At 39.0% G+C, this 23,061-nt stretch overlaps 1 protein-coding gene across 4 annotated transcripts in view; it reads left to right on the top strand.

Annotated features, from left to right (window-relative positions):
• Positions 1–23,061, top strand: part of LOC124802542 (collagen alpha-1(IX) chain-like) — a 403,811-nt gene that overhangs the window by 269,423 nt on the left and 111,327 nt on the right. For 3 of the 4 annotated variants that reach the window (XM_047263404.1, XM_047263402.1, XM_047263401.1), the window contains 4 exons: positions 9,948–10,046; positions 12,302–12,409; positions 13,272–13,439; positions 20,628–20,798. In XM_047263404.1, the coding sequence (XP_047119360.1) occupies positions 9,948–10,046; positions 12,302–12,409; positions 13,272–13,439; positions 20,628–20,798 (546 nt within the window). Of the gene's footprint in view, positions 1–3,837; positions 3,937–9,947; positions 10,047–12,301; positions 12,410–13,271; positions 13,440–20,627; positions 20,799–23,061 lie in introns of all 4 variants that reach the window. The other variant, XM_047263403.1, reaches the window with a different exon arrangement.

Genomic DNA, 23,061 nt, shown 5'->3' with positions numbered 1-23,061 from the left:
GAGGATCGTACAAACATACCGTCGTTTGAGTCTCGTACAGATTCCCGTATGGAGGACACAGTGATAGACATCCCTGGGGTTGTGAAGCAGCTGAATGGGTTGAAAATAAATAAATCGCCAGGTCCTGATGGGATTCCAATTCGGTTTTACAGAGAGTACTCTACTGCATTGGCTCCTTACTTAGCTTGCATTTATCGCGAATCTCTTGCCCAACGTAAAGTCCCGAGCAACTGGTAAAAAGCGCAGGCGACACCTGTATATAAGAAGGGTAGAAGGACGGATCCTGAAAATTACAGACCAATATCCTTAACATCGGTTTGTTGCAGGATTCTCGAACATATTCTCAGTTCAAATATAATGAATTTCCTTGAGACAGAGAAGTTGCTGTCCATGTATCAGCACGGCTTTTGAAAGCATCGCTCCTGCGAAACGCAACTCGCCCTTTTTTCACATGATATCTTGTGAACAATGGATGAAGGGTGGGAGACGGATGCCATATTCCTTGACTTCCAGAACGCGTTTGACTCGGTGCCCCACTGCAGACTCCTACTAAGGTACGAGCATATGGGATTGGTTCCCAAGTATGTGAGTGGCTCGAAGACTTCTTAAGTAGTAGAACCTAGTACGTTGTCCTCGATAGTGAGTGTTCATCGGAGGTGAGGGTATCATCTGGAGTGCCCCAGGGAAGTGTGGTAGGATCTGTTTTCTATCTACATAAATGATCTTTTGGATAGGGTGGATAGCAATGCGCAGCTGTTTGCTGATAATGCTGTGGTGTACGGGAAGGTGTCGTCGTTGAGTGACTGTAGGAGGGTACAAGATGACTTGGACAGGATTTTTGATGGTGTAAAGAATGGCAGCTAACTCTAAATTTAGATAAATGTAAATTAATGCAGATGAATAGGAAAAAGAATCCCGTAATGTTTGAATACTCCATTAGTAGTGTAGTTCTTGACACAGTCACATCGATTAAATATTTGGGCATAACATTGCAGAGTGATATGAAGTGGGACAAGCATGTAATGGCAGTTGTGGGGAAGGCGGATAGTCGTCTTCGGTTCATCGGTAGAATTTTGGGAAGATGTGGTTCATCTGTAAAGGAGACCGCTTATAAAACACTAATACGACCTATTCTTGAGTACTGCTTGAGTGTTTGGGATCCCTATCAGGTCGGATTGAGGGAGGACGTAGAAGCAATTCAGAGGTGGGCTGCTAGATTTGTTACTGGTAGGTTTGATCATCATGCGAGTGTTACGGAAATGCTTCAGTAACTCGGGTGGGAGTCTCTAGAGGAAAGGAGGTGTTCTTTTCGTGAATCGCTACTGAGGATATATAGAGAAGCAGCATTTGAGGCTGACTGCAGCACAATTTTACTGCCGCCAACTTACATTTCGTGGAAAGACCACAAAGATAAGATAAGAGAGATTAGGGCTCGTACAGAAGCATATAGGCAGTCATTTTTCCATCGTTCTGTTTGGGAGTGGAACAGGGAGAGAAGGTGCTAGTTGTGGTACGAGGTACCCTCCGCCATGCACCGTATGATGGATTGCGGAATATGTATGTAGATGTAGATTTAGATTCTCCACAACCGCTGCTGCCCTCCTGAGGCAACAGCCTGAAGACAGCTGACCATCACCAAAAGCATTTTCAGCTGTTAACAAACTGCAGCCAGCTCCTCTTGTGCACACACAAGCATGCACATGGCCTATCCATCCTAGTACTACTAATATATGAATTAACTATAATACTGGAGTACTGCAGGAGTAAGTCTAACAATGAATAAGAAAATGAGAATATAGATAACCTACTATGAACAGCATAGTGAACACATTATTGTAGCTGAGATAGACCTAAAATAACATCAACCACGGCAACATAATTTTATATGCAACTGTCTCTGTTCGTGATTGAGAAATTAAAAAATGTGTGATGAGAGAAAAATAATTAATCAGATAGTTAATGGATATGAATACTTAATTGTGTTGAGGAACTGGAATTCAATAGCCACAAAAGACCAAGTAAGAGAAATAGTAGTAGAATATGGTCTCAGGGAGAAGAATGAATGGAGCTGCTCGCTGGCAGATACTGCACAGTGCACAATTTAGTCATCGGTATTATTTAGTTTAAGAATCATGAAAGGTTTTAAACATGTACAGATCTGGAGACACGGAAGGTTTCAGTTACATTACACAACGGTAAGACAGAGATTTTAAATTACAAAACATAGCCAAGTATGGAAGTGAAACATGGATTATAAATAGTTTGGACAAGAAGAGAATAGAAGCTTTCGAAATGTGGTGTTACAGAAGAATGCTGAAGATTAGATGGGTAGATCACATAACTAATGAAGAGGTATTGACTAGAATTGGGGAGAAGATAAATTTATGGCACAGCTTGACTGGAAGAAGGGGTCGGTTGGTAGGATATGTTCTGAGGCATCAACGGATCACCAATTTAGTATTGGAGGGCAGTGTGGAGGGTAAAAATCAAAGAGGGAGATGAAGCGATGAATACACTAAGCAGATTCAGAAGAATGTAGGTTGCAGTAGGTACTGGGAGATGAAGAAGCTTGCGCAGGATAGAGTAGCATGGAGAGCTGCATCAAACCAGTCTCTGGACTGAAGACCACAACAACAATGACAACAACAGTTTTCTCTAGTGAATTCTCTTTCTGTTAGTCTTAAGAATAAAGGTGCTTGTCTGCTTATGTTTACTTGAGCCACGTCTGTTCCTGTTTCTTTACAACCAACTCTGCATTTATAATGACGCCTCGCTTTTCTCCCCTAGGTCATGATCTTCATGAGTTTCATCTGCCATCTGCATTCTTCAGGGCAAAGTGGTGAAAATCAGTAAAGGCTTGTGCAACAATTTTTACTTGTTGAAATAACATTATGTTGTGAATTTATATACCACCGCTACTCACTGAAGAGACAGAAGAAGAAAAGGTTGTCCCATAAAATCTGAATTTTTGTGTGTGTGTGTGTGTGTGTGTGTGTGTGTGTGTGTGTGTGTTCTGCTGCGAAAAATACTGTTCATTTTCTTCATGCAGAGCACTTTACGTGATGTTACTGGGCTATTTAGTGATTATAATGTGGAATGAACACTGCAACCAGCCGCCTATCAATCTGTATTTTATTGCAGCACTAGCACAATGTCAACTACAGTACAAGGATGATCACTGCTTTTAGTAGCTAGTCATATAGACCCAGAAATCTTGTATAAGCACACATTGTTAAAATGACCTTTATTTGACTGACTGCTGTGTTCATTCCAGATTATACTCATTTCACAGTCACTGAGCACAATGATTCCTAATGGAATCCAACCTGACGCAATTGATTGTTGTGTACTGAGCACTCCCAGACAGTAGCTTTTAAGCTGTTAATTAAAAATTTTGTCTATATCTATAGTTGAGATTTTTGTTCATATTTTTCCTTTGATGTGGATTCCAATTAATATATCTTTGCTTTGTTTTGTTTATTTTGGGGATGGAATGGACAGAGTAGCACATTATTTTTGCAAAGACATTTGTTTGCCCTGTTCATCAAATTTCCCACTGTTATAGCAATCAAGCACATCAGCAACAGACATTGAGTAAGTAGTTTGTTTAACTTGTAACACAACAAGGGAATTGTTTTAATAGTATGTTCTCTTATAGAAACTTCAGAAATAATATTCTTTATGTATTATAGAAACAACTGTAGGAAATTTCATACAGAATTTTGAAATGCATTGAGTTATTGTTGTAATGTTTTATCTCTACCACTTCGACTTTAAGCTTAAAAGAGTGTGAACCTTATAGCTGAGAATATTTTGTGACACTGCAATGACTGCTAGGGTCCCCCAGGACCCATAGGTCCCCAGGGCCCACAGGGAGCATCTGGTGTTCCAGGACGTAGAGGACCACGAGGCGAGCCTGGGCGAACTGGAGAGCTTGTATGTGATGCTGCTGCTAATGAACTTCAGCAATATCGACTCCACTAACAGACTGTATTTTCATTTAAATGAATGTCATGCTCATTTCTAACTGATTACACTGCTCCACTTAAAATGTTGCTTACACCAGTCTGAAATGTTCATTCTGGGCAATTTCCTTTGGGCAATTTCCTTATGTATCAATAACCTACACAGTTGAAGAAGAATATCCCAAGAGTCTGTAGCCATCTGAAAGGAAACAAGCCATCTTAACTACAGCAAATGGCAAATGTTGGTCTTCATCAGGCAATTTTCTTACATTTATTATTCAGGGGAACAGTACACATGTGATCAGATAATGTGTGAGTCCCCTTCACATTAAATATTTGTATTAGAATGTAAGCACACAACTCACCTCATTGTCTAGGTAGAGGATAGTTCTTATAATTCAGTCAGAAAGTAAGTAAGGCATCTAGACTTTTTTTGCACAATAATCATTGTAGTTGCAATGTGAGACTTCAGATAACTTCACCATGGCAAGTTCATTGTGTCTAGGGTGAGTTATATAGTAATGGAAACTACTAGGATGTTTTTCATATTTTTGGAAGAGTCTTCTTACAATAATTTTACTTTTTATGTACACAAGCTTTTCTTAAAAAAATGGATATTTCCATAAATGGAAAGTAGAGTGGTCATGTAAGTCAATCAAGTGTTTTTTGAGCCTATGTGAGGCTAGTGATGAGCTTTCATTGCATACCACATTGATTGAAATTGATCTACAATGAGACTGGAGTGCAGCTGGAATGGATGAGGGTGACTGTGGCAACATATTGTTCATTTTATCTGTGAGATATAATTCAAATTGCAATATTTCATTCATCCTGAAGATATATTTTGTGCGTCCATAGCTGGATGTGCATCAATTTGATGACCTGGACTCTCCTTGTTTGTGCTTCTTTCTATCTTTTGTTGAATTCCTGTAGTCAGTTGAATGCAGCTACCCATTAAATACTGTACACAATATTTGAGATGCATTATCTAATAAATGTCCTCTATAGACAGTCCCTTGGCTCTTAAAAATAACACTACTCTGCACTTCTCTGACCAGCACACCTGCCATTCTGCATTGGCAGATATTCACTAATCTGTTTTCCATCCAACATGTACTGCCACCTTCTAGAAACATATAGCTACAAAATTTAACACAGTATGCATTATTCTGGTATTTGCTACTTATTTATTAAGTTACCATCATACAGTGATACTATGACTGAATATGGTTATTTGAAGTAGAGACGTACACGATAACACAGTAGGTCTCTGTATTGACCTTCGAGAGAAAGATAAATACTTAGATGGCTTCAAGCTCTTTTAGGGAAAATATATTGTACTTTTCATCATAAATGAATTGGTACCCATTGAGAATCAAAACAATTTCAAGGGTGTATGAGTTTTACCCTACACACTTGCACATCTCTGGAATTGGGTTCCTGCCCTTGATTCATTTCTCTGGATGCCCTGTACAGCCCCTTGTATGTCACAGCATTTCTGGGATGCCCTATATATGTATGATTTGCTCACAGCTTTTTTGTGTGTATACCTCAGTACACTTGTGATAGACATAGGTTTATAATCATCACATTAATTCATGCCGTCTCATCTCATCTTCTCATAATACTGACTTGTTCCATACCAGTTTGAATATATGAAAAAATAAGTAGAGGATCAATGAAACAGTACACTACAAAACATTAAACAAATAATAATGGGTATGATGTAGGCTGTGGATATTGCATTATGACTGAGAGAAATCTGTATTAGGAATTTAGAACTAATTTTTATATTGTATTATGTTCTGTTGCTGGCTTGTTACTGTCTTTTAGATCTGAGGAAGAAGTAGTCTCAAAGTACACATATGACGTCACAAGCATGGCATACCCAAGGCAGTGTCATAGTTAAAATGGAACTTCATGCATAAATTCAGTTTTGGAAAAGTATAGTAGAAGACAGTATCATGTATGGCAGCTGTACAATGAAGAGCCAAATTGACCAGTACACCTGCCTAATATCATGCAGGGCTCCCACAAGCATGCAGAAGTGCCACAACATAATTTGACATGGACTCAACTGTCTGAAGTTGTGCTGGAGGGAACTGACACCATGAATCCTGCAGGGCTGTCCATAAATCCATAAGAGTGCAATGGCGTGGAGACTCTTCTGAACAGCACATTGCAAAGCATCCCAGATATGCTCAGTAATGTTCATGTCTGGGGAGTTTGGTGGCCAGTGGAATTGTTCAAACTCGGAAGAGTGTTCCTGGAGCCACTCTGTAGCAATTCTGGAAATACGGGGTGTCACATTGTCCTGCTAGACTTGCCCAAGTCCTTTTGTATGCGCAATGGATATGAATGGATGCAGGTGATCAGACAGGATGCTTATGTATGTGTCACCTGTCAAAGTGATATCTAGACTTATCAGGGATCCCAAATCCCTCCAACTGCACATGCCCCACATTATTACAGAGCCTCCATCAGCTTGATCAGTCCCCTGCTGACCTGCAGGGTCCATGGATTCATGAGATTGTCTCCATACCCGTACATGTCCATCCGCTCAATGCAATTTGAAATAAGAATCATCCAACCAGGCAACATGTTTCCAGTCATCAACAGTACAATGTCAGTGTTGACGGGCCCAGGTGAGGCGTAAAGCTTTGTCTTATGCAGTCATCAAGGGTACACGAGTGGGCCTTTGGCTCTGAAAGCCCATTTCAATGATGTTTCATTGAATGGTTCACATGCTGACACTTGTTGATGGCCCAGCGTTGAAATCTGCAGCAATTTGCAGAAGGTTTGCACTTCTGTCATGTTGAACAATTCTGTTCAGTCATCATTGGTCTCTTTCTTGCAGGATCTTTTTCCAGCCACAGCAATATTTGAGATTTGATGTTTTACCGGATTCCTGATATTCACGGTACATTCTTGAAGTGGTCGTATGGGATGACCCCCACTTCATCGCTACCTCGGAGATGCTGTGCATTGGCTGTAACACCACATTCAAACTCACTTAAATTTGATAACCTGCCATTGTAGCAGCAGCAATCAATCTAACAACTGTGCCAATACTTGTCACTTTATATAGTCACTGCTGACTGCAGCAGCATATTCTGCCTGTTTACATATCTCCGTATTTGAATATGCAATGACTATATCAGTTTCTTTGACACTTCAATGTATTTATGAATAAGATACAAAAAGTCTCACTTTTTATGCACGACATCATTGGTATATCTTTAGGAGAGAATGATATTTCCAGTGTGTTCTGACCAAAGGAGATAATAAACAATATTGAAAAGCCATTGTTGGTGGACTGTATAATTCATGAAGATGGGGAGCCCATCCATAGTCCTCAGAATGCAGTAGGTTTACAGTCTGGTGCATAGAAACTATTTTGTATGTGTTAGTTATGAAAAGATTATAGCCACAAGTGTACAATCATTAGAAATGAGCAGGACATATTAACAGATTGATATTTTCTGTTACAGAAACGTTTAGATACTTCCTAGAAAACATCCTGTATGTAGACAGAGAATTAACAAAGTACTTTGAATTGTATCAGTAAATTAACACCTATTTAGCTTGCAGGTACTGGAGGTTGGCAGTAAACAGTAAATGTGCAACCTATTTCATACCAGATTGAAATCCTTTACTTTGTAGAATTTCAGTGCATGGTACTTTTTAACTTACATGTACATCATAGCAAACCATTTTAACTTACAATATTAAGCTGGTAATTGTAATATTTAGTCTAGTGGCAGCTCATTCACAACATACTTATTTTCAGGTGAATTTATTACAAAAATATTATGTGAAATAGGACCAAAAAAATAAAATAGTAATTATTTTGCTTTTAACAGAGTGTTTGAAAGAGATATAATAACATAGAGACTCCAGTGCAGGAAATATCAACAGAAGGCAAGTAAATGAATTAGGCACTTTGTAGCAAGCTATCAGACCTGTTTCAAGCAGAATATTATGTCCGTACACAAATAATACTTGTATTTAAGGAACTAATATCATGGCAACTACAACTGGAGCAGTTGTTACTTCGGATCAAGGTAGATGTAGGGTTAATATCTTGTCAGCAACAGGAAGGAAATTGGTCATGCTCTTCTCAAAGAAATAACACTAACATTTGCCTCAGCAATTTAAGAAAACTATAGAAAATCTAAGTTTGGTGTGCCAGGAAGAAATTTGAACCATTGTCCTCCCAGATGTGAGGCAACCATCTTACCCACTGTTGTTATTTTGGCCACCAAATAATAAAATATGGGTGATGATTATTTCACAAAAAATATTGAAATAGCACAGAAGGTTTACCTAGAGACCAGCCTATTATTTCACCACTGGGTTGAAGACACATTTTTCCTTATTTCAAGTGTTACACAAGTCTCATTCTATGTTGATGTGGTAGTAGTTTTCAACAGTTGAGTTAGAAGCAATCCATGAAAGTGTGTGTTCATATATCTTAAATCAGTGACATTACTTACTTTTTCTCTATTTGCATATACCATGTGACTGAAATTATACACATATGAAACAAAAAGTTGAGTCATACTGGTCATTATTTACATAGCCAGAAAGATATCATCTGGAACAACAGGTGGTTGTTACCTATATTTGTACAGAATTTGCAAGACAGATGTGTTACCTGTTTCACACACAGCGGAAATGTCTTATCACAGAATATGTCAGTTTGATTCATTCAGTTTACAAAATAAGACAAATGTCCATACCATTAAAAACTGAGAAGTAACAAAAAGCATAACTGAGCATATAATTTTCATTTTGCCTCAAACCAACTAATTACAGTGGACAGTACCTTGTAGAACAGGAGGCAGAAGTGATTTTATGGTGCTAGGTACCTATCACATCCATTGCATTTAAAATGACTCACCATGGTGGTTGTATAGGAAAAGTCAAACATAACAGATAATGAAACTTCATGGCAGATTAAAACTGTGTGCCGGACCGAGACTCGAACTCGGGACCTTTGCCTTTCGTGGGCAAGTGCTCTTGCCCACAAAAGGCAAAGGTCTCAAGTTCGAGTCTCGGTCCAGCACACAGTTTTAATCTGCCAGGAAGTTTCATATCAGCGCACACTCTGCTGTAAAGTGAAAATTTCATTCTATAAAAGATAATCTTGATTAGGATTCACAAAAAAATCCGTAGTGGCTTACCATTCTTGTAATTAAGATTAAAATTGCATTTACATTTGAAGAAATCAGATCTCAGTAACCACATTGAGTAATATGGTTCAATTGTTCAGAGAAGCAATCAAGTACATAACCATCATCACTACCTTCAAGGAAAGATGAGTTACCTCAACTTAATATACTTTCAGAAATGACAACCAGTCATATTGAGCTGTGCTAAATTAAGAGAATAATAATTGTGGCAGATACGTGCAAACAGTCACTGAAGAAATACAGCTGTTTATACTGCACTCTGCTAGTTAACTGTTTCTAATAAAAATCTGATATGTTATGAATGGTAGTGAACATAACAAAAAGAAAGGAAAGTGATAATGTTTGGAGAATTGTATATCTATAACATTTTTCATATTAGGTTACCTGACAGCTGTGGCAACTTAAACAGGTTCCATATTTAAGGCACCATTGCTTCCACCCTCATTTGTACCCTTTGCTTAATTGCTTCAGTAATGTAGGTCTTCATTGCCAGAAGGTTTGTCTGATAAGATTTGTCAGAATTTTGTGATCTATGGATTCTTTTTTATAAACTTTTAATTGATGAGTTAATTTCTTTGAAACAAAAATTTAAAAATTCAAAAAATGTTTGAAACACCTGTTGTATTTATTTTGTGAGTATGCTGCCATTTTTGTGATTTCTTTTCAGCCTCATTTATTGTTAACACAGAAGTCATTGAAAATCTCAAGGTAAAGGGTTTCACTCAGTTTTGGTATTGGTATTTGTAGTTGTGATCTGCATGACTGACAGAGGGCCTTGTAATTGTAGGGTTTGCCAGGACCTATTGGACCACTGGGGCCGATTGGTGAGCCAGGGCTTCCAGGTTTACCGGGCACCAATGGAGAACCGGGACCTCCCGGCAGCCCTGTAGGTTCGAAACACCCACTAACTGACTGGTAACTCTACCCTGCCCTGTCACACATCATAACACACTTTGAAGGAACTGTGTATCTCTGTTTGTATTAAAATAATTACTTGCATTCTGTCCATCTGGAAAGTAACAGTTGTGTTAAAATAGTTACAATCCAAATATATTAAATCAAATAGTATCTTATACTTCTGAGCATGCAATTATATATTACATGTTACACAGTTATACATAGTTTAATACCTTCCAAGCTATTATAGTCCCTTCCACCTACCTCAATAAATTTTAATAATAAGCATTAAAAAAACATAAATAGTATGAACTGTGTAACAGCACTCTTCACTAATCAACTTTCCTCAAAAATTTATTTACTCATAGAATAGAATATATCCATAAAATATGACTGATCTTGCTTCTGGTTGAGCTCATCCCCTTATTAATGTATGATCCAATGGACCCGCAGCATTGAAAATATCTCGTAGAGACCTTATGTAGTGAAATCCAAATTGCTGCTATAAAAACACTAAACTCCTAGAGCAGCAATCTGGATTTCATTTCATAATTATCCACTTGGTTCAAAACTAGAGGACTCCAATTAGTCCTGGGTCCAAATTGCAGATGGTAAACTATTTTCACAAACAGAACCAGCAGTCTTCACTACTTCCACCACCAACAAGCAGAAATTGAAGATAGTTGCAGAACTCAAGTCACAGTTGTCATTTGTGCTGACATGAGCTATATCTTGGAGATGGCTTCTCTGCCCCTCAGCAGCAACGAATAGAGCTGCTTCCACATCTCAAATGAAACTCCAGTGGACATGCTGAGTGGACACTGGTTCTCTTTCAAGCTCTTGAAGATATTTGCTATGTAACCTGTCGAACATTGGAGTCCCTTATAACTAACAAACCAATGTACTTATTAAATAATCATGTTGATTAACAGAATAACACCTCTCATGTACGTCTTCAGTAGAAGTAGATGGAATTTTTTAAAAGTAAATAAATATCATAACAGCTTTTGAAAATACCATTTTAAATATGATGATTCTTATGTACGTAATTTAAAAAATGTATTACCATTTAGACAGTTCTGTGTAGAATGAAGTATACCCACTTACAAAAATAAAAAATAATGGCACTGCATGAAGTAGTTACTGAAAAAGTGTGAAACCTGGGTCACTACCATGGGCTAATCACAAAAGGACTGCATTAAAAAGTCAAATTTCAGTATAGTGGTTCTTAAAATTTAGTTATGTAATGCTGAAAGTAAATGATGGCTGTCTGTGCTTTCTTGTTAATGGTGCTCCATTAAGAACCTTATGCTGTACACTGGAAGAACATATCCATGCACAAATTTTCCTTTTGATTATACCATGACAACATTTATTTCATCACCTAATACTATTTCGATTTGCTAGTGGGCTTGTTATTTAGTCACACTGGAAATTCCAATAAACATGTTGCCTTTCACTGCAAGAGAATTGACCTAAGTCTACAGACTAACAATAAAACACCATGACCATTTAATTATTGATACAGACTTATTTTTCTGGTTAAGTTTCATGTGTCCAGGTAATGGGTAGTAAAAGCCTACAATAGCAGATGATGAGGATGCTAATAATTGCACTATCAAGCACCTTAACTGACAAACAACAACAACAAATGACAAGATAATCTTGTTTTTGCATGTTACATGCTTGAGTCTTACTCATAAATGCCATCACAATCTCACTGCTCCTAAACTTCTTTCATACTGTGGGTAGAGTGGCAGAAATTGTCTACCTACATCTGGGAACTCAACAACTGAGCCTCATTTAAATTGATTTTAACATTCAAATCATTTAAAATGTGTATTTGAGGTGTACTGTATGCTTTCAACCTGATTGCCACACTTATTTTTATATTAAGTATTCCCCTAAGGTTTATGTCCTTTGCTCTGGGTGAGAAGAACTTTTTTTATCTGTTCTGTATCCACAACATTTTTCCCTGGTCGTATCTGAGTAAAAAATACTGAAGGATATTATTTAGATGTTAATTTACAAAAATTATACAGCCTCTGAGTTATACATTACTAATCATAATTGTCATTAAAAAATTTTTTAATTTTTTGGTAATTGTTCTGGGGGTTTACAAGCATTTTTCTTCAGTGTAAAACTTGATTAAACTGTAAAAATGTTTGATAAGTGCTTATACTTTCATTATGTACAAGATTCTTGTAGAAAGTCTTGGAACATGTCTGTTGATGAACACCGCAGGGTCCTCCAGGAAGTCCAGGTCCCAGAGGACCAAGAGGAGATACAGGTTCACGGGGACTTCCTGGTCCTGTAGGGCCTCCAGGCCGTCCTGGTGGCAAGGGAGAACCGGTAAGCACCCTTTTTGAATTTTATTAATCTGTTTTGAGTTTCACATAAACTAAGAAGCATTATTTGTCCTATTTGCACAGAATTTCAGACAGAAATTTTCCATCTGGACTAAACAGTTATAATAATAATAATAAAAAAAATTCCACTTCTGTCACCATGTATTTATCGCTATGTGCAGATGCAAATGTTGTCACTTTCATTACTGCATGAGGCCCTGGAGCTAAGGCCTACAACTGATATGTGTCTGAGAGATGAAGGTACTAATAACTGCACTATCAAGTACACTCCCTTCCTGGCCCACAAGCTGTCTTTGCATACTACATTGCATGTGTGCAACAGCAGTGTCAGCAAATGATGACAATGACAACACTGAATGACACACAGTTTGTAAGAAAAAAAAAAAATAAAAGTAATGAACAGTAGCAACAAGTGGAAAAGAAAAACAAATTTTTAGTATTTGTATATGAGAGAATGGACGTTTGTTAACAATGCACTGTCAATACATCAGTGAGAGTCTAGCCACTATTGTGAACATGTATGTTTAGACCTCTGTGTGAATGTCTGTTTTTCTACTGGAAAAAGAGCAAGGGCTTGAAAGCTAGTGTTAATTGTTAAGTGGTTGCCTTTTACTTATTTTTCCATCCAGGATTTCCATTATCATTATTCTGTATGTACAACTATTGTAATCAAGTAAATATTAAGTTACCAATAACAGATAAATGCAGCTGTATATACAACATATAGCAACCATAAGTGTCGCTATACAATTATGAAGTCATACTTCATAAAGAAACATTTTGAAAGTTACATTGTTCTTGCTTGTTTTGCATTAATTGCCAACTTCATTTTACTATCCTCAAAGGGTAGCCCAGGCATCCCTGGTGCAAAAGGAGAGCCTGGCTCCGATGGAACACCAGGTACTCCAGGTCTGAGGGGATTACCTGGGCCACAGGGTCCACCTGGAAATGTGTCAGCTGCTGGAGAGGGTGTGCCTGGCCCAGCAGGTCCACCAGGAGTTCCAGGACCTCAGGTATGGTCTATCTTTTTTTACCTGTTCCTCATTTTTTTAGCTACATGTTGTATAGGACATTGCCTGTGTCTTGTTCTTTCATTCAAGTTCAATGGAGAGAAAATTGATTGTAGATTTAGAACAACAGGTGCTATAGTATGATGACATTAATTTAGACTGATACTGAGAAGACAAAATTCAGTGTTTTCCATTTAAAGAATAATGACTACCACATAAAAATTAAATGTGAATCAATAGTAATGTTAAAAAGGTTCTTCAGATTTATGTGCACTGAGCAATGAATATTTATTACAAAATGCTGTGTATTGACAAGGGGTTAGGGAGTTTGCAATGCCAGTAGACTGTAGCAAAATTCAGGAAGACCAGCAGAGGATAAATTATTGGGGCTGTGAATGGCAGCTGTTAATCTCTCTCAAAAACAAGTCTCCACTTTTACACATTACTTTCACATGAGCAGCAAGATCAGCTTGTCAGAGACTGTGTAAATTTCCTTCCAGGAATTGCTGTGCAACATGGGGAAATAATAACAAGCAATAACAATTTACTGTATTTACTCAAATCTAAGCCGCACTCGAATCTAAGCCGCACCTGAAAAATGAGACTCGAAATCAAGGAAAAAAAAATTCCCGAATCTAAGTCGCACCTGAAATTTGAGACTCGAAATTCAAGGGGAGAGAAAAGTTTATGGCCGCTCCTCCAAATCAAAACAAAGTTGGTCCATTGTAATATGAGACACAATTTAGGTCGAATGAATGACGATACAGCTACAGTAGTTTGGTTCGAGTCGTAAGCTTAGCAGTTAAGCTTTACCAGGTAGCCATTGCTATGTGTCAGGTGCTACGTCTGTATTTATACGGGTACCCTTCCTTCTTCACGTGCTTCGTCTCGTTTGAATTCATTGCTTGTTTTTCTTTGATCTGATAAGTGCCGTTCTCTTTGTTGTAGGTGTTTACGTCACTCTAAGCTGAAAATGCCTTATTGTACGGTGTCATCCGTTGTTTGTTGCATTCTGATGATGAGTGTTTACGACCTGTCGCTGATCGTGGCATGGATTGCTTTAGTGTGCGCTGCTGCTGCTTACAATTAAAAAAAAAAAAAAAAAAAAAAAGAGAGAGAGGAATCATCTCGTTAGCGAAACAATGGCAAGATACTGCTATTTGTTGTTACTTACACTGCTGCTTTCCTTGATAATGATCAACAAGAACCAAATAATAGACTGCGTATGGTAGAAGATAATCTGAATGAGAGTTTAGTGAAAATTTTTCTCCGTTTGAAAATCTTTGCAGGCGCCCCTTTAGTACATTACATTCTGCACAGAAATTAGAGTCATCTTAGATTTAAAAATCTAGTCAATTGCCGTGCTTCATTTCTGACTGTATCACTATTAGGCATAAAAAAAATATGAATATAAACATGACATGATATGTATATTATTCCGCGTTTGCTGTTGTCTCACTCTAGTTTCGTAGTTTAAGAGGCAGACAGGATTTAAATGAGGTATCTGCAAACATGAAACAATACATGGCAAAATGTTTATATTCGTATTATTCTTATGGTGAAGAGAATACTGCATGTAATTCACAATTCATAAAAGTTCCTATTAGCAACCATCTCTTCTCACAAGTAGGAAAAAATTCAGAACGTAGAGTTGGGCATATTGACAAACATGCCAAACAGTCTTGCCAGTGGTTTTTTGTAGTACATTGAAATGCTGCTATATTCAAAGATGAACAATATGGAATTTGTATTTACTTTAATGGATAATATATGAAAATGCAGTGGTCGAAACTTGGGGCAGAGAAAAAAGCTCATCTTCCACCTCTTTTTTTTTTAATTTATTTACTGACACAGAGGTTTTGGCGCCAGTATTTATCATATGTGCCTGCAAAGCATGCCTGTGTAGCACTACATATATTCAGTGATCTCCATACTCACTGCATATATTAGACGGCAGAAGTTCGTTGTGGGGGCACCTACCAACATTACTCACAACTTCCGCTTGCTTTGCACTCGATTCTAAGCCGCAGGCAGTTTTTTGGAATAAAAAAACTGGAAAAAAAATGTGGCTTAGATTCGAGTAAATACGGTAATGTGGCTGCATGCACTTTAGCAGTTACACAGCAAATCCACACAGAGTCAGTTATATTGTATTGTTTCTTCATCAATGATTTGATCTTTTACATCATTGCAGCTAGAGAGTATATTTTATGTGAAACTGAAGTGTATGCCTCATTTTACAGAGGTTATTATTATCTGGATGAGTTGGAAAGAAAGATCTGACACAGCATGTATTCACATTAGATGAGAAGTAGCCTCAAAAAATTAAAGAGGGAATGAAAGATAGTATTTAAAGTATCCTACATGAGGATACAAAAAAAAAAAAAAAAAAAAAAAAAAAAAAAAAAAAAAAGAATTATTTTTCTAAAAAGCTATATATTTTCAAATTGTTTGCAAAACAACCTTATCCCCTTCAAAATACTCTCTATTACAACCTATTAATCTCTGACAGTTGATCAATTGTCTGTCGACAGTCTGTGAGCACAACCCCGAATTTTTTCAATATTTTCATTTATACGGGTCATTGACGGACGTCCAAAATGAGGCTTATCATCAATTGACAAGTCACCATTTTTAAATCAAGCAAGCCTTTGATATATTTGAGTTTTTCCCTTGGCGTCATCTTGGTAAGCTGTTTTCAACATTAAAACCGTTTCAGCGACATTTTTACCAAGTAGAAAACAAAATTTCACAGCTGCACCTTGTTTACTTAAACATACCATCATAAAAAATGAAAAAAAAAGAATAATACAGCACTAGCAAAAACAGTCACTGCAGATGACCTGAACAAGCCAGGTCAACAACACAACCAGTACTGAACTGCAATCAGTTGTGTTATACACATGGCAGAAACGTGTACTACACTAGCTCCGCCCATGGTAATGTTTTTTTTTTACCCGCTAGTATGTATATTCAATCACTCACAAATTTAGAACTCATTTTGAAGAAGCAGTTTCCATGGGGAACTACACTGGAAACCATTGTATATTTATGTGGAGGAAACAGCTGGGAAGCGTAAAAGTTATAAGATTGAGAAACAACTTGAAAATCACCACAGAAACCCATTTCCAGCAAATGAGGGTATGTAATAAGTGTAAGCGCTCAATTTCATCACATATATTACCCCTGAGTTAAGTATACTCTCTATCCTAATAGAGCAGCACTGGTGCAGCCAGGAAATATCCGTACATGGGCACAGCCCATGGCTGAAGCACTCGCGAAGACTTTGGACACAGTATGTTAATACAGCCACTGAGTTAAGTATACTCTCTATCCTAATAGAGTAACACTGGTGCAGCCAGGAAATGTCCGTACATGGGCACAGTCCATGGCTGAAGCACTCGTGAAGACTTTGGACACAGTATGCGAGGCTGTAGGCTCTGTCTGATGTGCACTGCACTACAGTGAATGGAACTCTTGAGTGTGGAATTGCTTTTGCGGTTGGCTCCTTGCCAAGAGAACCATAGCTCTGAGCTCCAGCCGTTGATTCACTGATGGGCAGCTGGGCGGCATCGCACAAAGCTGTCTGTTGAAAGAATACCAGGACATCATGATAATGTCATGTAGCTTGCACCTGTTGATGATACAGCATCCGCTCTGCTCCAAGGGGGAGACAGAGGTACCATTGGGGAGAATTGAACCTGAAAAACAAGATCCATGCAATGTCATCACTGACAAAAGGGTGATCATGCCACAAAAGGTGGCACAACCTGAAGGGGCCAAGCTTGCAGTGAAACTTCCATGACCAGAGAATAGGGGTGATGGGGAATTCCAGCTGAAGTCCCATGGATGGTGCCCTGAAGAGAAGAGGCAGGCACTCTGCAAAGAGTAGGAGACCATGGAGGTTGCAGGACACAACCAAGACGAAAGATATCTGGGGCCATTGAGTAGGGCAGAGTGGCACGGAGCATAGTCCAGGGGAAGATACATCGCACACCACAATGGTGACTATTGGAGGGGAAACCGAGGATGTGATGTGAGCGTGACCCACATGAGAAGAAGCCCAGGAGAGAAGCAGGGCTACGAGGATGTTGGCTGAATGTTGGTAACAGGTACAAAGGATGGCCAAAACAAAGGAAATGTGTCTGGAAGGGACAAGATGTGGTCAGTGATGTTGACAGAGTGTGGTGTGACACCAACATTGGACAAGAAGGGGACTACATGAAGCGGACAGGTGCCAAGGGCACAGGAAGCACAAGAGAGGGAGTGTCAAGTGGGCTAGTAATGTGGAGGCCAGCAGTGAGGGTGCCATTGCATGTGGATAGGGAGAGGTGCTGTGACCAGTAGCAAGGGTGCTGGTGCTGCTGGAACTGAAAGAAGTTCCAGGGCTGACACAGAGGCTGCCAATGGCAAGGGCGCCAGTGGTGCTGGAACCTGAAGATGCCCTGGACACACTGGTGAGGGAGGGCATTGGTGGTGGTGGTGGTGGAACCTGAAGAGGCACCAGGCCTGGCAGCGAGGGTGCCAGTGGCAAGGGCACCAGTGTTGCTGGAATCTGAAGAGATCCTGGACCCCAGTGCAAGGGCGCCAGTGATGCTGGAGCTTGAAGAGGCGCCAGGCCTGGCAGCGAGGATGCAAGTGGTGCTGGAGCCTGAGGAGTCACTGAGCCTGTGGAGGTGCTGGGGATGGAGGGGCACCAGTGGCGGTAGTTGGGCTGACAGTGATGGAGGGGCCACTGGGGCAAAGGATGCAGTGCAGGAGGCTGAGCTGTCTGGGGAAGCCCGAAGGCAATCGGTGGGGAATGCAGACGCCTGAGGGAAGTATGTCAGCCATCTGGGGAAGGTTGGCCATGAATCCAAGGCACTGTTGAAATCTGGAGGAGTTAGAGACCACATTTTCCATAGCAGGACTGACGCAGCAGAGGGACAGGTGAGCTGCCAAAAAATAAACTCAGAGATATGCTGTAAGAGCCAAACTTGAGGCCAAAGCTGTGATGACATGTCCCACAGTTAAAGTGAAGCTGCTGTTGCACTTTGAGCCAAACAATTAAAGGTGTGAACCAATTGCTGCATCAGCCACCCCATGATTTTACAAACCAAGACAGAGACAGTTCCAGTGCTGGATCAACTATGACAGATGAACATATGATAGTAGGAAAGTAGATTGACAGTAACTGAGTCATGTAATGTCCAAGATTGACAGTGGTTCAACTGAAATTCGATGCACAGCCTATCTGCCCCAGAATTCACAATGGCAAAATCAACAAATGCCGAGCTATCCGTAACTACCGGTAACGAGCTGTTTCATGTGACACAGGTAGTTACCTCCAAATGAAAATGGAATAGCGAACAGAACACACATCAATCCACATCCATGGAGTACACTAAGATGCAAGAAATGTACACACTGCGTCAAGTCGTTACTCACATGAAAGGGCTCCCAATAAATACAGTAAAGCAATAGGAGCAGAATGGCACAGTTAATAGCGCAGGCACATAACTCAGCAAACATTTAACAAATTAAATAATCTGCACTATCACTAGACAGAGGCAAGTCAAAATAAGTAATAATATGGCATATAATCATGAAACATGACAGAGCAAAAATTGTGCACACGCAAATGAAGAGCTGAGCAGTCTGACCTAAGAGCCAATCGTAAATAACTGCATTGCACAAAAGCAATGTCTCTCACAGAAAATTATGTTAACAAAGAATTTGATAGTGTGAAAGATGCAATGACCTCTTGTAACCCAGAAGCAACAGATAGTGTAGCTCGTTAGCTACAATGCCACTGGATCTAAGGAAGGAGGACACAAATGCAAGTAAGCTAAACAGCTGACAATGTCTAGTCTGAGTCTGAATGTGGAGCAGAACCATGAAAAGTACTGTGTGTAAGACAGAGAGAAGGCTACCAAGTTGAGCACAGATGCAGGGAACAAAATCCTGGAACTAAAACAGTCTTTGCTTAAAGTTTACCCTTGTTGTTAAAGTTGAGTGAGGTGTTATAGAAAACAAATTTTTACCACAGTGCCACTGTTGAATCTCATTGTGGGAGATTCATATTACAATGAATAAATGCGCATGGGTAGTCAAAAGAACAATAGAACTGTATTGCACATTACCTTAAGCAAGTATAACAGAAAACAGCTTCCAAAGTTATACAAATCAAAGATTATCCTGATCTGATAAGGCTTGACACCAAATACAGTGACAATTTTCTGAATGTATGAGCTGTACCATTATGCTAATGAAGCCACTGAGTTAAGTACACTATCCATCTTAATAGAGCAGCACTGACGTGTTCAGGTAATGTCCATAAATGGGCATTGTTTGTGATTGAAGTACTCATAAAGACTCAATGGTTTGGATGAAGTGGGCGAGGCTGCAGGCTTTGACATGTGTGCGCTGCACTGTGGTGAGTGGAACTCTGATTGTGGGACCACATGGGCAGATTGTGGGACCACGTGAGCAATTAGCTCCTGATCCAGAGAATTGTAACTGTGATCTTCCACTGTCGACTGAAGTGAGTGGCTGGGCAGTGTCCAGTGGAGGAATACCATAAAATCAAGATAACGTCACATGGCTCAAAGAGGCAAGCTAATATTGGCAATAACAGCACTGTATCCAGTGAATGTGGCACCACCAGATTCTGCAACAGCTGCTGCAGGTGCAATGTGCTGCGGGTGAGTTGCAGGCATCATGTTAGGGCGGCAACACAAAGCCTCTGCTGTGTGATTGTTAGCTGGATCAAAAGGTGTCAGCCACAGTTACTACAGTACCAACATGTGTACTCATTAATTTACACTAGATCATTAAACTGTTTGTCGTTTCCCTGCCTTCCACAAGCCTTGGTAGCAAAAAGTAATACCAGTTTAATATTCAGAGTTTGTTGTTTAATTAGTGTTGTGCTCTAATTATCTATGTTCTATTAACAGTGAATGCAGCACATTCATTTTCAGTGTCACCTATGTCTGTAGATTGGTAAGACTTACAGATTACAGGCAGTGACACTTCTTGAAGGGCACACGATTATTTCTTATGTTCTTTTTACTTTTTCCTTTCTTTAATGATACATTGTTTGGATACTTCACTGACAGTAACCTTTGACAGACTTCACATAAATGACACATCAACATCTCTTCAATGCTGTAAACTGTAGTTTTTCTGATGATCATTATTGTATTTTACCAGGGCTCTCCAGGCCCAGAAGGTCCAGAAGGACCACAAGGATTAAGAGGATTTCCTGGGGAACAAGGTCCACCAGGGCCCCCTGGCAGAGATGGCACCAGTGGTGAGAAAGGTTTAAAGGGTGACCGTGGAGATACCGGGCCGCAGGGTTTGCGAGGGCTTCCAGGACCTGTGGTGAGTGACATAAGTGTCTCATTGATGTAATTCTAAACATCAGCAACAAAGATTGATGGTGATGTGCAGATTTAGTTTGAAATGTAATGAACAACCTCAGAAATAATAAAATAATGTGTCATCATAAATCACAAAAGAAGATTTAATGAAAAAAAACACCAAAACAAAATTACACTCAAATGAAGAAGCAAAAGACTTTCTGCATTCACGTTATTGCACTTTCAAAAAAATTAAGAAAGCACACTCATCTGCAGATGAGTAACGGGAGGTACAAAGTCACACTTAAAAGATCATAACAGAGAATGTATCAATATGGGAAATGTTTTATAAGAATATTGTCAAACAAAGTATGATAGAGCAAGATGTAATGACAGGTATGATACTGGACTTCTATTTTGAAGGAAAGATGTTTGACCCATGGTCCAGCTACTGTATTTTGATTTCATTTTCCTGTGGGTGCCATATATCACTTCAGATGAATGCTGGGGTAGTTCTTTTAGGATGGACAATCTGAAGTATTGCTCTCTCTCTCTCTCTCTAATGGTCTCAATATTAATGGTCTCAATATTAATGGAAGGTCCTCTTGACTAACTTTCTATTAATATATTATACTGAGAATGGTTTTCATTGACAGCCATGAATAACAGAACATATTTCTCCAAATTATGTGATATTTCTTTCATGAAGGATTGACATTTATGGCCTTGAACTCATTACACATAACATCTTTAAGTTGGTCAGTCATTAACTGACTGTTTTAGTGCATAATTGCCAGTTTGTCACTGGCTGACATTCAGTGTATGTGATACATTGGCACCTTCATTTTGATACTGTCCATTGATTAATCCATCACCTATTAACTAAGTCACAAAATTGTTGAATGTTTGAATGGAAATGTCTGTGATCTGCTTATTCAAAGAAAGAACAGGGTGTGTTATTTGGCTGTGGCAGGCAACACAAAATACTGAGGTTTGGCAAGTGCATATGTTGTTTCTGTTTTCTATTTCTATCAACATTTACACGTTTTTCTTCTTTCCTTGTTTTCTTTTCCTTTTTAAATTTATATACTCACTTAGATGATACAGTTTATCATATGTAGGTGTAATCTTAATTAATTACAGTATTGTATTGATTACAATATTGTAAAATGCCATGTAAGGAATATGTAAATCATAAAAAACAGTATGCAAAGAATAGGCTGTTACTCAACACCACCTCTGTGTGATAAGTAGTAATGTATGTATATTGTTGCTATCCCATCCTGGATATTCAATTGTTTACATAAAAAAGACTGATTTCTTGTGACCCATTGAAAGAATTTTTGGAACACTAACACACATTATTACATAGTTTTCAACTCTTTGCAACCCTTTGACAAATATAATATGAGATATTATGCTCATGGCAAAAACTTACAGTATATACAGTATTGTGACAGTAGTTACTCCCTTAGATTTTGCAGTGTTTCTGGACTCTTTTGTGAGCTTCTGCTTTATATGTGTGGAAGCCTTCACATTAACGTCAATTTTGTTATTTCTTAGCTGCAATATTTTAATGGCGTATGCTTTTCACTGAATTCATACATAAATTCTGCCTTGTATGATGTCTATTTGCCAGTATTTATTGGTAAGAAACAGTTATAGTTAAAGTGTTTGAATATTTTGTGTGACTTTTGACAATATGTAAGAAAGTCAAATAAGGGTAATTGGGGGTATCCATTAAAAATGGGGTGTTGAGGAGGGAGAGTGTCTTCATGTTATTTTGAATTACTGTCAGAATGTGTATAGCAATTATTAGAACATAATTTCAGTTACATTATTTAGATACCTCAGAAGTTTGACAAAATAAAAATGACATTATTATGAAAAGGATAGTTGCTACTCACCATAGAGCGGAGATGTTAAGTCGCAGATAGGCACAACAAAAAGACTGTCACAAAATAAGCTTCCTGTCACAAAATAAGCTTTCGGCCAACAAGGTTTCTGTCAACAATAGATGACAGACTGCAAACGCAATTCACACACACACATGACCACAGTCTCTGGCAGCTGAAGCCAGACTATGAGCAGCAGCAGCAGTGCATGATGGGAGAGGCAACTTGGTGGGGGCAAGGAGGAGGCTGGGGCAGGGAGGGGGAGGGATAGCAGGATAGGGTTGGGGAACGGTGACATGCTGCTCGGGAGCATGCAGGGATGAAGTGGAGAGAGGGTAGGGCAGCTAGGTGCAGTCAAGAGGTTAGTCGGAGGGCGGGAGGGAGGGGGTA

Source organism: Schistocerca piceifrons, chromosome 6 (genome assembly GCF_021461385.2).
Source record: "Schistocerca piceifrons isolate TAMUIC-IGC-003096 chromosome 6, iqSchPice1.1, whole genome shotgun sequence".
Taxonomy (NCBI): domain Eukaryota; kingdom Metazoa; phylum Arthropoda; class Insecta; order Orthoptera; family Acrididae; genus Schistocerca; species Schistocerca piceifrons.
The sequence above is the reverse complement of the archived record's forward strand: the minus strand, read 5'-3'. Positions and strand labels throughout refer to the sequence as shown.